Source organism: Psammomys obesus, unplaced genomic scaffold (genome assembly GCF_907164565.1).
Source record: "Psammomys obesus unplaced genomic scaffold, mPsaObe1.curated_primary_1811, whole genome shotgun sequence".
NCBI classification, from domain to species: Eukaryota; Metazoa; Chordata; class Mammalia; order Rodentia; family Muridae; genus Psammomys; species Psammomys obesus.
Genome location: NW_026585504.1, coordinates 58,210,782 through 58,225,035, shown reverse-complemented (window position 1 = coordinate 58,225,035; position 14,254 = coordinate 58,210,782). Strand labels below are relative to the sequence as shown.

The following is a 14,254-nucleotide window of genomic DNA, read 5'->3' as shown; positions in this document are numbered from 1 at the left end:
AGAAAGGGTTTGTTTTAGCTCATAAATTCCAGGTTCCTGTCCATTGTTGTGAGCAAGTCAAGGCAGAAACTTCAAACAGCTCACACCCATACTCAAAAGCGGGGAGAAATAAATACACATATGCTCACCTGATTGGCTTTTTTCCTTCCTCTGTTTAGCTCAGTCTCACCACTCTCACACAGTTTAGGACCCTGCCTAGGGAATGGTGCCACTCAGAGTAGACTTCATTTTTCTACACCAGTTAACTTATTAAGACAGCTCCCACCCCCACCCCTAAAAAAAGACAGTGCCAAACTGACAATTAAAACTAATCATCAGTCTCTGAGGACGAATTTTGGAGTAGGTGTCTCCAAACCCTAGAGACCCTAGGTCAGCAGGCCAAGGGTTCTAAAGTCTCATTAAATATAGAGCAGAGCCATAGCCTCCGAGGCATACAGACGTTGACTGCCAAGATGTTGAATGCTGAAAGCATTCAAGACGGGATTGTGAGTGAGAAGTGCCATCACATAAGGAAAGCTAGAACAATATTCTGTATTTTAGTTACAGCTCACCAGCTCGAACACCATTCTTGGGCTGTCGCAGTGACTGAGTTGGTAAAGTTTTTGCTTTGCAAGCATGACAACCAATCCCCAGAGCTGAGCATGATGGTGCGGTGTGTGATTGCTCCCAAACCTGGGCAGGCAGAGACAGGTGGATCACAAGTCACCAGCTAGCCAGCCTAGCCTCGTTAGGGTCCATCCAGGCCGGTGATAGACATGATTTAAAACGCAGGTTAAACAGTTAAAAAGCGAGATGGAGAGCATCTGAGAAACAGCAGCTGAGACTGACCTCTGTCCTTTATATACATGTGCACATGCGTGCTCGCACACACACACACACACACACACACACACCCCGCACACAGGAAGATTTATGTTGAATCCTGAACTTCTTCGCTGCTAATTCTGCATGAGTGATCTGACTCAAGCCAAACATCTGCCCTTACAGATCCGGCTTTTTGCTCAGTCGTTAGCAGTAAGCTCTTAGCACAGTCTGTGTACCGCCCATGCTCCTAGAATACATGCGTGTGCCCATGCATTGACATGCGCATGCACACAGGAGCAGGGCTGCAGGCCAAAGGTGGTCAGCTGAGCTCAGGCCGAGCAAACCCAAAGGGAAGATTTAGAGTTCCACTACCAGGGTTGCGGTGGTGGCTGAACCAGTATGCAGCCTTCCTTCTGTGGGTGTGCGCCAGCATATGGCACTCAGAGCACAATTTCCAAGTGTCATTCCTCAGGTGCCTTCCAGGCAGTGAGACCAGCAAGCCACTGTGCTCCAGGGGTCTGCCCGTCTCTACCTCCATCTCAGCATGGCTAGAACTACAAGCCCATATCAGCACTCCCAGGTTTTACTGTCATCTCTGGAATTGAACTCCGATCCTCAGGCTTGCAAGGCAGGCACTTTAACCACTAAGCCATCCTCAAACCTCCATGGAGCTTCTGGGTCCACTGGCTGATTCTTCCAGGGTCTGCCTCTGAGCTAGAGACGACTGAGGGAGGTTGGCATAGAAAATGAAAAGGACGGGCTTCTGGCAGGCTCTCTGTGAGTGCCTGCACATGCCAATGCTACTCCGGCGGTTTGGGGCTCTTCGCAGGGGACTCGTGTCCCACAGGTCTTCTTTCTGAGAGTATCACCTTTTGTCCCCACAGGCCTCCTACCCTGAGTGGCAGCCCGGTCATCTCAGATATCTCCTTGATCCGACTTTCCCCACACCCTGCGGGCCCTGGGGAATCTCCCTTCAGCGCCCACCATCCCTACGTGAGCCCTCATATGGAGCGCTACCTCCAGTCTGTGCACGGCAGCCCCACGCTCTCAATGATCTCTGCAGCCAGGGGCCTCAGCCCTGCTGATGGTAAGCAGTGTTGGGGCAGAGGCAGCGGACATTGGGTTGGATGCTGGCTCAGTGACTCTGTGGCTCTGTCCACACAGCCAGCCCATTTTCTATCATCTTACAATAACACGTAAGATTACGATTTCATCATTGGATGTATCTATTGATTAGAACAAAGCCCACGTGAGCTGGTCAGTTCCCCAAAGCACCACCTCTGTATATCATATTGGGGACCCAAACTTTCAACACATGAGCCACTGAGGGATATTTCATATCCAGACCGTAACAGCCACATCAAAGGCACAGACTTCTGCTTGCAACACACCAAAGGCTGCAGAAGCCAGTATTAAGTGAGGGCTCTTGTGTAGGAATAGCTCCTGAACTCAACATCAAAAGGGAGCAGAGCCAGCTAATCTCTGTTCCTGTCCCAGTGCTGGTCAACACAGATGGTCTCCCAACCCCCAGGAATCCCCTGGAGCTGCAGTTACAGGCAGCCGAGGCCCCAGTCTCCAGGGATAGACCAGTGACTTTGTGCCACCTCCAATGCCTAAGAGAGAAAGGGCCAGCCCACTGGTTGATTCAAAACAGAAGTGAGGAGTCATGGAATATAGTTACTCTCTCAGATTAGTGGCTGAGGTGATAGCCACTCATCTACAGCTAGTAAGATGAGATCAATCTTAGTAAGTATGAGATCAATCCTTCAGAACCCAAGTTAAAAAGAAAAGAAAAAAAGGCAAAAGAAGGAAGAGAGCAAGAGAGAGAAAAGAAACAAAAAGGAGGTCCAGTGACAGGCAACTGGAATCCCAGCAATGGGGAGGCAGAAACTGAGGTTCACTCACTAGCCAGGCTAGCCGAATCAGAGGTCCGGGCTCAGTGAGAGACCTTGTCTCAGAAGGACGATGGGGAGCAATTGAAGGAGACACCCGATGTTGCTGTCTGGCCTCCGTGTGAGCACGGGTAGCAATGGGTGGGCTAGGAGGTCAAGCATAGAGACCCCAACGCAGAGGTGAATTATCTGTCCTTCCTTAAACAGGAAATTCATTTCTTAGATTTTACTGATATATTTTTAGTTTATGTGTGCATTACATGCATGTTTGCATAGGTTCCTCCAGAGGCCAGAGAGAGAGAGAGTACCGGATTCCGTGGAGCTGGAGTTACAGGTAGTAGTGAGCCACCCAACCCGTGTGCTGGGATGTGAACTCAGGTTCTCTGTAACAGCAGTATGTGCTCTTAACTGCTGAGCCACCCTGTTGGACAGTAAATCCTGATGGTTTCTCTCTCCATCCTTTGGCCAGTAAACTCTGACCGTTGCTTTCTTACCTTCTGTGACAGTGGCCCACGAGCATCTGAAAGAGAGGGGACTGTTTGGTCTTGCTGCCCCAGCCACCAACCCTTCAGACTATTACCACCAGATGACCCTCATGGCCAGCCACCCCACCCCCTATGGGGACCTTCTAATGCAGAGTGGGGGTGCTGCTAGCGCACCCCATCTCCATGACTACCTCAATCCTGTGGATGGTGAGTAATGGAGGGTGTGGGACTATGGCACAGGTGACTGACTGCCACAGAAAACAGTCCATCAGTCCCTTTGGAGGCAAGAGACACCAAGAGAAGTCTACGCCGCCAGCCACAGGGACTGAGGCTGGGCGACCAAGAGCCCTGTTGTCATCATAAGGAACGGATGCACTTAGTTAACTCTGAGGAGAATGTGTAGTGGGAAGTACAGACACTTCCCAACACCAGGAATTGGCAAGCTGAGATGAAACAGGGCAAACAAAATAAAGATGGAGGCCCATGCCAGGGTGGTGGGATGCTATTTTGAGAGGAAGAGTTAGAGAGCTAAAGGCATCCCTCATTAGAGGTGCTGCAGATGCTGTTCAGGCCCAAAAATGAAGAGGCAAGGCCAGCATCTGGCTTGGGGAAGAGCCAGCCCAGCAGAGGATCAGCAGGTGCAAAGGGCCCGTGTTCCTGCTCAGCTCAGGAGACCGATGTAATTGGTAGAAACCAAGTAAAAGGCAGGAATGTTACTGAGGCCAGTGTTCTGGGCTGGGCTGTGACTGGTTGGGACTTGATCGCTGGAGTGAGATTGGGACTATGGAGTCAGTTGGGGGAGGATGTACAGAAAAGTAAAGACCTGGTGTACCACTTGAGAGCATCACATTCATGCTGATCTGAGAACTGAGCGGGGGCAAGCAGCAATAGACTCCACTGATGAGCCGTAGAGGAGTCGCATTAAGGGAGATTCCTCCAGCTCAGATGTGGGTGTGCAGGGAAAAAGGAGCGTACTACTTATGTTCCTCTTTGCTCTGACCAAGTATCTGACCCCTGACCCCCCTCGTAATAAAACCTGATGAAAGCAACTTAGGAAGGCAGGTTAACTGAGCCTCACATGTCAAGGAGATACAGTCCCTCACGGTAGGGATGGTATGGCGGCAGGGGTGTGAGGCAGCCAGTCACACCACATCTGTCGTGAAGAAGCAGAGACAGGCCAGCTTCTCCTCTGCATTCAGTCTGGGGCTCACATTCATGGTAGGTCGTTGCGCCTCAAACGTGATCTAGAAAATCCTCCGCATACATGTCTCCTAGATAATTCTATACCCTTCCAAGTTAACAGTTGTTGTAAACCATCCTAAAGAGTCAAGGGCAAGGCCAGGGTCTAGAGCACAAGTGATAGGATGGGCTGTCAGTGATGAAGACGGGACATATGCTGGGCTCTTTGCAGGGTGGAAGGCGTGGGGGAGGGTCTTGGATAGATGAAGTCATAAGTACACATCAGACACCATGCCCTTGCTTCTCACTAGAAGCCATCCTTGTGGCTGCTTTCACAGAATGCCATAGCCCCCTGACATGAGTCTTTGGGTTAGCATACAGCCTCTGCCAGTGGAAAGGAAATCAAAGCTCAATGATATTGCCACTCTCTAACTAGACCCCACTCCACCTGGCAACCCTAAAGCTGTCCAAGTATTCCTGGGATGCAGGCTAAGTAGAAGAGTGGGAAAGCACCACCAAGGACGCTCTTGGGCTGTTCACCTCCAGCCCTGCCGGGAGCAGTGTCTTCGTGCCACAGTGTTGCGTGGTGGGAGGAGACAGACCTGCAGAGAGGCCATCTGGTCCTGCAGGGCAGCAGGTTGGAAACGGGCTGTGACAGCTGTTGAGAGGCCACCGAGGCTGCAAGATGCAGGGTGGGCCTGTATCATCCAGGCCTCAGCTCACACCATACGTGCCGTTCCAGGGAGCCCTGCCACAGCCAGCCACTGTTGCCTCTCTACGTAGTGGCTTTGCTCCATTGACCTGCCTCTTCACAGGGTTAGGACTAAGTACCTCTTCTTCCAGAAGTCTGTCTAGATGTTGTCTGCCTCCTCTGCTCTGTCCTGCCTCTCTACTTGCTGGCATCCACTGGGTGCTCAATTAATGCTACTAGTACCCTTTTACCTCTTTCAAATCACTACCAGTATCCCTTTACCTCTCTTCAATCCACCATCCTCTCCAGGAGTCCATATCTTAGTTGTCTTCACCCCTGTCCATCTGATGCTTCCACCCAGGCCATAGGCCACTCTGGGCATCACGTCCTCATCATCTCCCTAGCCATCTTGTCCCTGAGTGTGCTAGTTATGGCTTGTCCCCTCTCTCCCTAGTGCTGTGGTTAACAGAATCATCAGGGTCACAGTCTGAGCTGTGATGGCAATAACAAGAGAGGCTCAGCAGCCTGTCCTCCATAGGCCAATTAAACAGATCAGGAATGGTGGAAAGCAGAGGAAGGAGAGTTATTCAGGGTGGCCAAGCTGAGAAGAGGAGCAAAGAGACTTATGTTTAGGTTTAAATGGGGGGCACGAGGTTTACATAGCTAAGCAGTCCTGGTCAAGGTGTGGTCTAGCCATCAAATCTTCCCTGCACAGTGCTCTGACAAGCCGTCAGAACTGTGTGAACTCTCTTTCTGAGAGGCAAGCTCACCCTCAGGCTAGCACCAGGTTTCAGCTCTTTCCTTCTTCCAGCTCTTTCCTTCTTCTTCTGAGTCTCCTGGGGAAATTCCAATTTTTTTGGAGTCTGTTGTCAGATAACCAATGAGACGGACACAGGGGTCTCTTTTGAATATCTTTCCTGCAGCCTCATTGCTGCCTCCCAGAACAGGTCCCCTGATGTTTCCTGCTCTGCCAGTCTGCCTGTCTGCTGTGCCTGAGGGTTTGGGGGCTGTGCAGCTCCAAAGGCATCATGGGTATCAAGTCCTGGGCACCTGAGGCACCAGTAAAACTCTAGGCATCCAACTCTAGCTGACCTGAATCCTTCACATAAGATAGTCAGCCCTGCCGCTGGACCAGGTGGCCCACAGCCTGTGAGGCCTGATGTGTCAGGAGTGGTCATCACAGGAGACCTGGGAGAGAAGACTGTAAACTGATTAGAGCAGGAGCAGGAGTGGGCGGGGGAGCTGCTGACAGCTGTGGGTGGCCTACAAGGGACTGGGGATAACTCTGCCCCCAGATCATCCAGCATTGGCTACATCTGGGGCCTGAGCATGTCTAAGAAACAGGAAGGGCTGGGCAGGAGGAGTTTGTAGCCTGGTGCAGCGCCCACCTCCAAGGGCAACCACCACTTGCTGGATAACTTACCACAGCCACCTCCACTCTCCACTTCTGTATTAAGATCAGCAGATTCCCAGACACCTGAGCAGGATTGGGGTGGCAGGTGGTGGCTGGGGAGGACTGGGGACAAATTTTATAGACAGCCAGCTACTTCTTTCTCTTGGTTTCTAATCTGTCCCAACCCATGAAAGCCAACCAATCCTTACTGATGTTCTAGTTCTCCTGTTTATGCTATTCCGAAGGGCGTTTCCAAGCAGATTTACTCGTTTTATTTTTCACTTTCCCTAGGTTGGAACCTAGGGCCTCACACATGCTAAGTGCTTACTCTCTAACACTCAGCTAGGCCCAGACTTTTCTTTCCTTCTTAAATTTTGTATTTTATCTTTGGGGTGTGTGTGTGTGTGTGAGTGAACATGCATGCCATGGTGCTCATAGGGGAATTGTTTTTCTCCTTACACCGTGTGGGACTGGGGAATGAAACTCAGGCTTGACAGCAAGCATTTTTAACTGATGAGCCATCTCAGATCTACCCCAGCCCCTTCCAAACCAGTGGAAGGCAAAGATTTAATCTTGGCTTCAGAATTTTTTTAAAAAACCATTTGGGGCATTTGCACTCAGCTTAGGTACCTGTGTGGATACTCAATCTGCTGTGCTTCTGGGAGATGCTAAATAAGGCTGAGCCCCTGCCCAGCCTGCCTCCAGGGCATCCCCCCTTCCTCCTTCTCCCCGTGTGAGCCCGGGAAGACCCTGCCAACTCCTGTACTTCCTGCAATCCACCCCCACAGGATACTTCAGTTTCCATGATGCTTCATGGGAAACTTAGATCTTTGTACCAAGTTTCTCTTTGCTCAATATTCTGACGGAAGAAATGGTGCATCACTCACTCAGTGGCTGTTTACTCAGCATGCCTCCTAGTCAGGTTTCTCTATGGCGTTGATAAAGCATGGATCGAAACCAACTTGTTGGAGAAAGGGTTTATTTCATTTTACAATGGCCAGCTCACAGTCCATCCCTGAAGGAAGCCAGGGTAGGAGCTCAAGGCAGGCTCCTGGCGGCAAGTACTGAAGCAGTTATGCTTCACTACCATGCTCCCCATGGCTTCCTCAGTTTGCTTTTTTATACGGCCCAGGACCACCTGCTGAGGGGCGGCACCACCCACAGCGGCCTGGGCCTTCCCACGTCAATCACCAACCAAGAAAATGCAGCCACAGACTTGCCTACAGCCAGGCTGGTGGAGACAATCTCTCAATTGAGGTTTCTTCTTCCCAGATGACTCCAGTTTGTGTCAGGTTCACACACACACACACACACACACACACACAAACTCACACACTAAGCTAACCATCACAGTATGGATCACATACCAGGCCAGGTTCTAGGCACTCTGCATGAAGCTGAATACCACATCAAGTCTTCCTCTGACCCCCAAATGCTCTCAGTGTCTAGCCAGGCATCAGGCTACCTTTTAGAAGCTGATAGCGGTCCTGGCCTGATCTGTCTTCTCACCGCCTCCTCACTCCTCACCCACCTTCTTGTCTTGAGACAAAGGCATCCAGCAGAGAAGAGAACATTCCAGAGGCTTTGTGTATCCAGCAGAGGCGTGGAGGCAGGATCTGCCGGACTGTGAGGCATCCTGGGCGGAAGGCTCAGCCCTCTCAGCTCTTTCTCCAGCTCTCCCATGGCTACAGCATGGTTTTACCTGAGTCAAGTGCCCACAGAACAGGGCATTTAACATCATAACTGATGTCACTGTGGGGGGTATATAGGTGGTTCTTCAGAAGGAACTCTTTTTAGAGAGGGACTCACGTAGTTAGGGCTGACCTTGAGCTCACTATGCACCTGAGGATGACCTTGGATTGCTGCTCCTCCTGCCTCTACTTCTCACCTGTTAAAATTACAGGCCTGTGTCATCATGCCAGTTTATGTGGTGCTGGGTACAGAACCCAGGGCTTCATACATGATAGACAAGTACTGTCCCATGTGGGCTATATCCCCATCCCTAGAATTTTCTGTTTCTTTTGTTTTGTTTTGTTTTGTTTTTGTTTTTGTTTTCCTGAAGGGGCGAACTTGATCATAAACTAAAGGGGATGTTTCTGTCTAAGAACCTGGATCTTCTGTGCACTCCACATGTGAGACACATTAGGTGGGTCAGAAAGAGAGCAAGATCTCTGACAGGCCCAGACACTGGTGCCACTGTCCTCCCTGGACCTGAACGAGGGCGTAAGGCTCTAGCGCAGGCTCACCTCTCCCTCATCGACCTTTCTTCTTTTGCCTGATTTTCAGCAGGGAGACCAGGAGCTAAGCCACTGAGAAGGCAAATCCACCATCACCCATTCCTCCGCTGGTGGCTCTGCAGAGAGCACAGAGCTCATCACGTGGCACTGGCCCCTAGCAAGGAACTATCCCACAGTAGGCAGTTGACACGGGCAGTGTAACCACAGGAGTGCAGCCCAGAGCCTTCCTCCCCCATCACTCTGAGAAGATTGAAATGTTCTGATTGAAGTACTGTCTGCCCACTGCCCTATAACTCCTCCCAGCTCTGTGTTCTATTGTCATATTGACACTAATGTGGCTGGGATGTCACCTCCATCCTGATGCTCATTCTTTATGCAGGCTCCGGATCCAGGGTGAGGAGGCTGAGAAACCGATGGCATTGATCTCACAGGAGAGATGCAGACATCGATGGGGCCTTGGGGAACTGATTCAGGCAGGAGTCCAGGCCCAACCTGGGACAGAGGGGAAACTGAGGCTGAGGAGAGCAACTGTGGGCTCCACAGGCTGCTAAGCACAGGCTGGGAAAGAGCTGGATAAGAGATGCCCTTTGAACTTACATTGACCAGGATGCAATCCTACTTCCCTGGTTGGGGAACACAAGCCCCACACCTTGGTGTTCTCTGCCCTTGTGACATAACTAAAATGGGACCACTGGTCTCTACCTAAGTCCTCAACTCTATGGCCTCACCATGGAGGTTCCCCCATGAGAAGGATGGGGGCTTGGGTCAGCGAAGTGCAGATGGTGTACTTGGCTGAATTCCTCAGAACACAATCTATGAGCGAGTCCCGAAAAGACCTGGGCCAGCCATAGTGGATTATGCCTGTAATCTCAGCACTTGGAAGGTGTAAGTGGAAGAATCAGGAGTTCAAGGCTGCCCTCTCTCTTCAAAAAGGAAAACATGGGATATGGTAAGGAAGATTTGGCCCTTTCATAAGAGTGTGGCCTTGAAAGCATGAGGACAGGAGTTCAAATCCCCAGAACCCATGTGGAAAGCGGGAGGGAACACCTGCACCTGTAACCCCAGCATTGGAGGGATGGAAGGTGGATGCAGGATTCCCTGGAAGCTTGCTGACTAGCTAGCCTAGCAGAACCAGTGGGCCCAGGCCAAAGAGTGACGTGTCCTGAAAAATATCAGTGGTCCATAGTCTCCCTGCACACTCGTGTATACGTACACATGCTCAAATAGGTGCCTGTAAACAAAAGGGAGGAAAGAGAAGAAGAGAAGAAAGGGAAAGGGAGGAGAGAAGAGGAGAGAACAAGAGAGGGGAGGGGAGAGGAGAGGAAAACTAACAAATGAGACAGAGTCAGAGATAGGAACAGGTTACATCAGGCATCTCCCGAGGTAGGACAGGCGAGCAGCTGGTCACTCGGTGGCCAGGGTTAGGACAGGCAGCAACCACAGATGAATGGCTGCTGTGAGTGCACCAGTCCCCAGACATAAATCACAGGAAAAGCACGGGAAATGAGTGCCAGGCTTTTCTTCCTATTTAGTGATTTATCAAGGGAAGAGGCGCGTTAATAAACACATCTCCCTCAAGGGCCAGGAATAACAGAGATGAATATGACTGTCAGTTTTGGCTTGCTTCCTCTTGTTAGGGGCACCCGAGAGGGTGGGAGTTATAGTGTTAGCAGCAAAATCTCTTTTTGAAAAATATATGACGATGTGCTGTGGTGATAGCTCAGTCAGGAAAGTGCTTGCCTTGCAAGCCTGGGGCCCTGACTTCCGTTCTAGGATCCCTGTGGGAAAAAAAGGGGTACGCTGGGGCATCCCGTAGGGAGGTGGACACAGGTGCATCCCTGGGACTTGGTGGCCACCCAGCCTAGCTTGCTTGGTGAGTTCTAGGCCAGCAAGAGGCCCTGTCTAAAAAAGAAGATGGACAGTTCCTGAGGAAGGACACCTGAGAATGTCTTCTGGCCTCTCTGTGTGTACCCAAACAAGCTCATAAACACACAAGCATGCATGCCAAAGACATGTATAAGTCTTCTCTGGTGGGTGCTAGATCCTCTGTGCCCCTTCAAGTTCCCCATTTTCCCCCATAGTTCATAGCAAAGAGTCTGTAGGAGGACCCCCTTTTGCACCTAGCTTTGAGATAAGGATCATCAAGATGGGGAACTGAGATACTCAGAGAATGCCCTGATGGAGGCCTGTGGGGGGTAGTGTTACAGCCCACTGCCCCAGGCTCAGTTATATTTTACTAGGCTTTGTCACAAACTGTAGACCCACTGTGCCCATCTGTACCACTTGAAGAAGCCCTGGGAATTAGCCATTTTACCCAGACATGTGGACAGGGTCATAGGTACCATTCTCAGAGCTCTGTATTACTTCACAACAAGCCTGTACAATATAGCATGCTGCCTTTATTAGAGGGAGGCTGGGGAAGGCTGTGTTTGCGCAGGACAAGGGCTGCTTACAGGGAGCATCTCTAGATACATACATAGATAGATATATAAGAAAGTTCAGAGTTCTCAGAGGGAGGTCAGTAAGGCAGGGAACCCATTGCTCCTCACAAGTATCTAGAAAAGCAAAGACACACTCCAGCATTCACCTTAATTTGCTACGGTCCAGGCCACCCATGCCCTGACTTAACATCTACGGCAGCCGCTAGCACTGCTAACATAAGGCCTCCAAGTGAGAGTACATATGTGTGCCCCAGCAGGCCTCTCCTCACTGCTCATCCTCTGCCTCTCTGGTCTCTCACAGTACCCTTCCCCGTAGTCTGGGGAGGCGATCAGAAGCCAGGCATCACACTCAGCACCTGGAGCAGCCACCCAGGCTTCTGCTCAGCAAGTTCCCTGCTAGGTGCAGGGGGTTCTGGCGTGACCTTCTCAAGGTGCAGGGGTTTCTGGTGTGATCCCAGCCACGGCAGAGCTCATGACCCTGTGGCTCTTCTCATTCTCCTCCCTGTGATGAAAATGGACCTACCACCACAACACTGGCATAGAGAAACCATGAACACTCATGATGTGGGTAGAAGACCCGTGGTACTAACATGCCTTCTGTTGCCGTCTCACAGCGTCACGGTTCTCTAGCCCACGTGTGACCCCTCGCCTGAGCCGCAAGCGGGCTCTGTCCATCTCCCCGCTCTCAGATGCTAGCCTCGACCTGCAGCGCATGATCCGGACCTCTCCCAACTCACTGGTAGCTTACATCAACAACTCAAGGAGCAGCTCAGCAGCCAGTGGCTCCTACGGGCACCTGTCGGCCGGTGCACTCAGGTGAGCCCCAATAGCAAGCAAGGCCCCTACAGCTAGAAGCTGGGCGAGGGCCACATGGCAGAGTCTGGTCTTACAGGTCTAGCTTTATACTGGAAAGAGATAGAACTTAATGTTACTGCCCCAACGCACTAGCAACTATATTGATAATTCAAAAGCAATAGTGAGGCTGGGGGTGTGGCTCTTTGGTAGCGTCCTTGGCTAGCATGCACAAGGCCTTGGGTTCCATTCCCAACACTGTATCAAACCAGGCATGGTGACACATGCCAGTAATAGTAGCACTCAGGAGACAGCGGCAGGAGAAGCAGAAGTTCAGAGCCATTGGCTACGTTGCCAGTTTGAGGACAGCCTGGGCAAAATGAGATGCTGTCTGAAAAGAACAACAAAGCAATAGTGACATAGGGCATTCACACCACACTGGAGTACATCCTCACATAATAAACCTGGCACCAGGCATCATGACAGCAGAGGTGGCCGGGGTCAGAAGTAACCTTGTTAGGAGCTGGGCAGATGACATAGTGGGTAAAAAACTAGCCACACTAAAGCCCTGAGTTTGAATCCTCAGAATCCACGTCAAGGGCCAGGCACATAGCACAAGTATCCAGGGCTCAGCACTCCTGTAGAGAGTCCTTGCAAGTTCATGGACGGCCAGCCTGTAACATGCTGCTACATATTACTGTTACATATTACATGTTACTGATCCTCGAAGTTGTCTCTGCCTTCCATATGTATACCAAGCCATGTTCCGTTACCTGCATTTAAAAAATGCTTAAAAATGCTACACATCTACACACATGCACACAATTATTAATGAGGGGGCTTTTCTAGTATGTCACTAGTATGACAGAGGGTATAGTTGACTAACAGGAAAGGCCACACCAGATGTGACACTGATGTGGTCCATGCCCTAAACACATCTCGAGGGTTGATAACAGGTCTCTCTGTTGTCATCAAGGCTGTTACCCCTTTCCATTCTGTGCTTCACTAGACCTTCCTGAGGACTCAGATCCCAACCAGCATGCATAAAACATGTACCAGTCCTGGCCCTGTCACTTGGGAGAGGGCTGGATACAGGTGCTTATGGTAGTTTACATAACATAGTTTGCATAACAGTTTCTCTCACACTGAGCTAAGCCCACATTGAGAAATTTGAGGCTGCTGGGGCTGGCTAGGTGGCTCAGCTATTATGAGCATTTGCTGCTCTTCCAGAGGACCAGATTTGGTTCCCAGCAGCCACACTGGGCACCTCATAATCACCTGTAACTTCAGCTCCAGGGGATCCAGTGCCTACTTCTGGTCTGTGAGGCTGCCTACACACGCTTGACATATACACACATAGCTGTAGCCATATAAATAAAAAATTTAAAAATGGATATTAATGAGGCTGACATAGCTCTGAGTTCCCCTTAAAACACTGAGGCTTCGTCATCGTTTGCAGATTATGGGGTGGCCTGGACCCTCTGTCTCCAGGAGCATACCCTCGGTACTATGGACAGGAGCCTGTACGTAGGGCCTCCTCATGGCAGCAGTTCGCACCAAAGAGATGCTGGGGGAGCAAGGAGGAAACCATATCTCTGGTGTCATAGCCTCAGAGGCCACCAGCGTCGATTCCCTCATCTCTTTGCCAGGAAAAAGTGGCTCACGGGCAAGTGTGTGACAGCTTGTAAGTGCAGCAGAAGCTAAAGAAGAAAGGGAATGGTGTGACCTGGACGGCTCTGTACCAATGAGGGAACACAGGGTCCAAGGCCAAGTGAATTCAAATAGACTGCAGTGCTTTGTGGGTACATCTCAGGTGTCAGAGCAGAGAAATAGCCAGGTCTGGGGCCAGCCTGCCTGGGGTCCAGGTTGCAGTCAAGGAGCTAGATGTGGGCTGTAAGGCTAAGCAAGAACAAGCCGTGGTCACGATGTGATTAGCAATGTGCCATTTTGAGCCTCAGAATACAGTTCTCTCTTCCCAGGAACTGTCGTTTTGACGGTGAATGTCCCCTCCTGCCCCCCCATCCTCTTCTGTTCTCCATTGCAGCCCAGCTTTCACTTTCCCCCACCCCATCAATCCTGTGGCCTACCAACAGATTCTGAGCCAGCAAAGGGGCCTGGGCTCAGCCTTTGGACACACACCACCCCTGATCCAGCCCTCACCCACCTTCCTGGCCCAGCAGCCCATGGCTCTTACCTCCATCAGCACCATGCCTACCCAGCTCAGCAGCAATAGCAGCGATTGTCTAAACGATGCCAACCAGGTAGGTGGCTGCAGGGGGGTGGGCCATCGCTCCTCACCCAGCCCCCATGCACAGGTCACGCTAGGAGCTGGCAGAGACC

General features: G+C 51.0%; 1 protein-coding gene across 2 annotated transcripts in view; it reads left to right on the top strand.

Annotated features, from left to right (window-relative positions):
• Gli2 (GLI family zinc finger 2) overlaps nucleotides 1–14,254 on the top strand; it is a 167,287-nt gene that overhangs the window by 133,081 nt on the left and 19,952 nt on the right. For both annotated transcript variants that reach the window (XM_055604611.1, XM_055604601.1), the window contains exons 3-6: nucleotides 1,689–1,891; nucleotides 3,203–3,388; nucleotides 11,737–11,938; nucleotides 13,959–14,175. In XM_055604611.1, coding sequence (XP_055460586.1) covers nucleotides 1,689–1,891; nucleotides 3,203–3,388; nucleotides 11,737–11,938; nucleotides 13,959–14,175 — 808 coding nt within the window. The remainder of the gene's footprint in view (nucleotides 1–1,688; nucleotides 1,892–3,202; nucleotides 3,389–11,736; nucleotides 11,939–13,958; nucleotides 14,176–14,254) is intronic.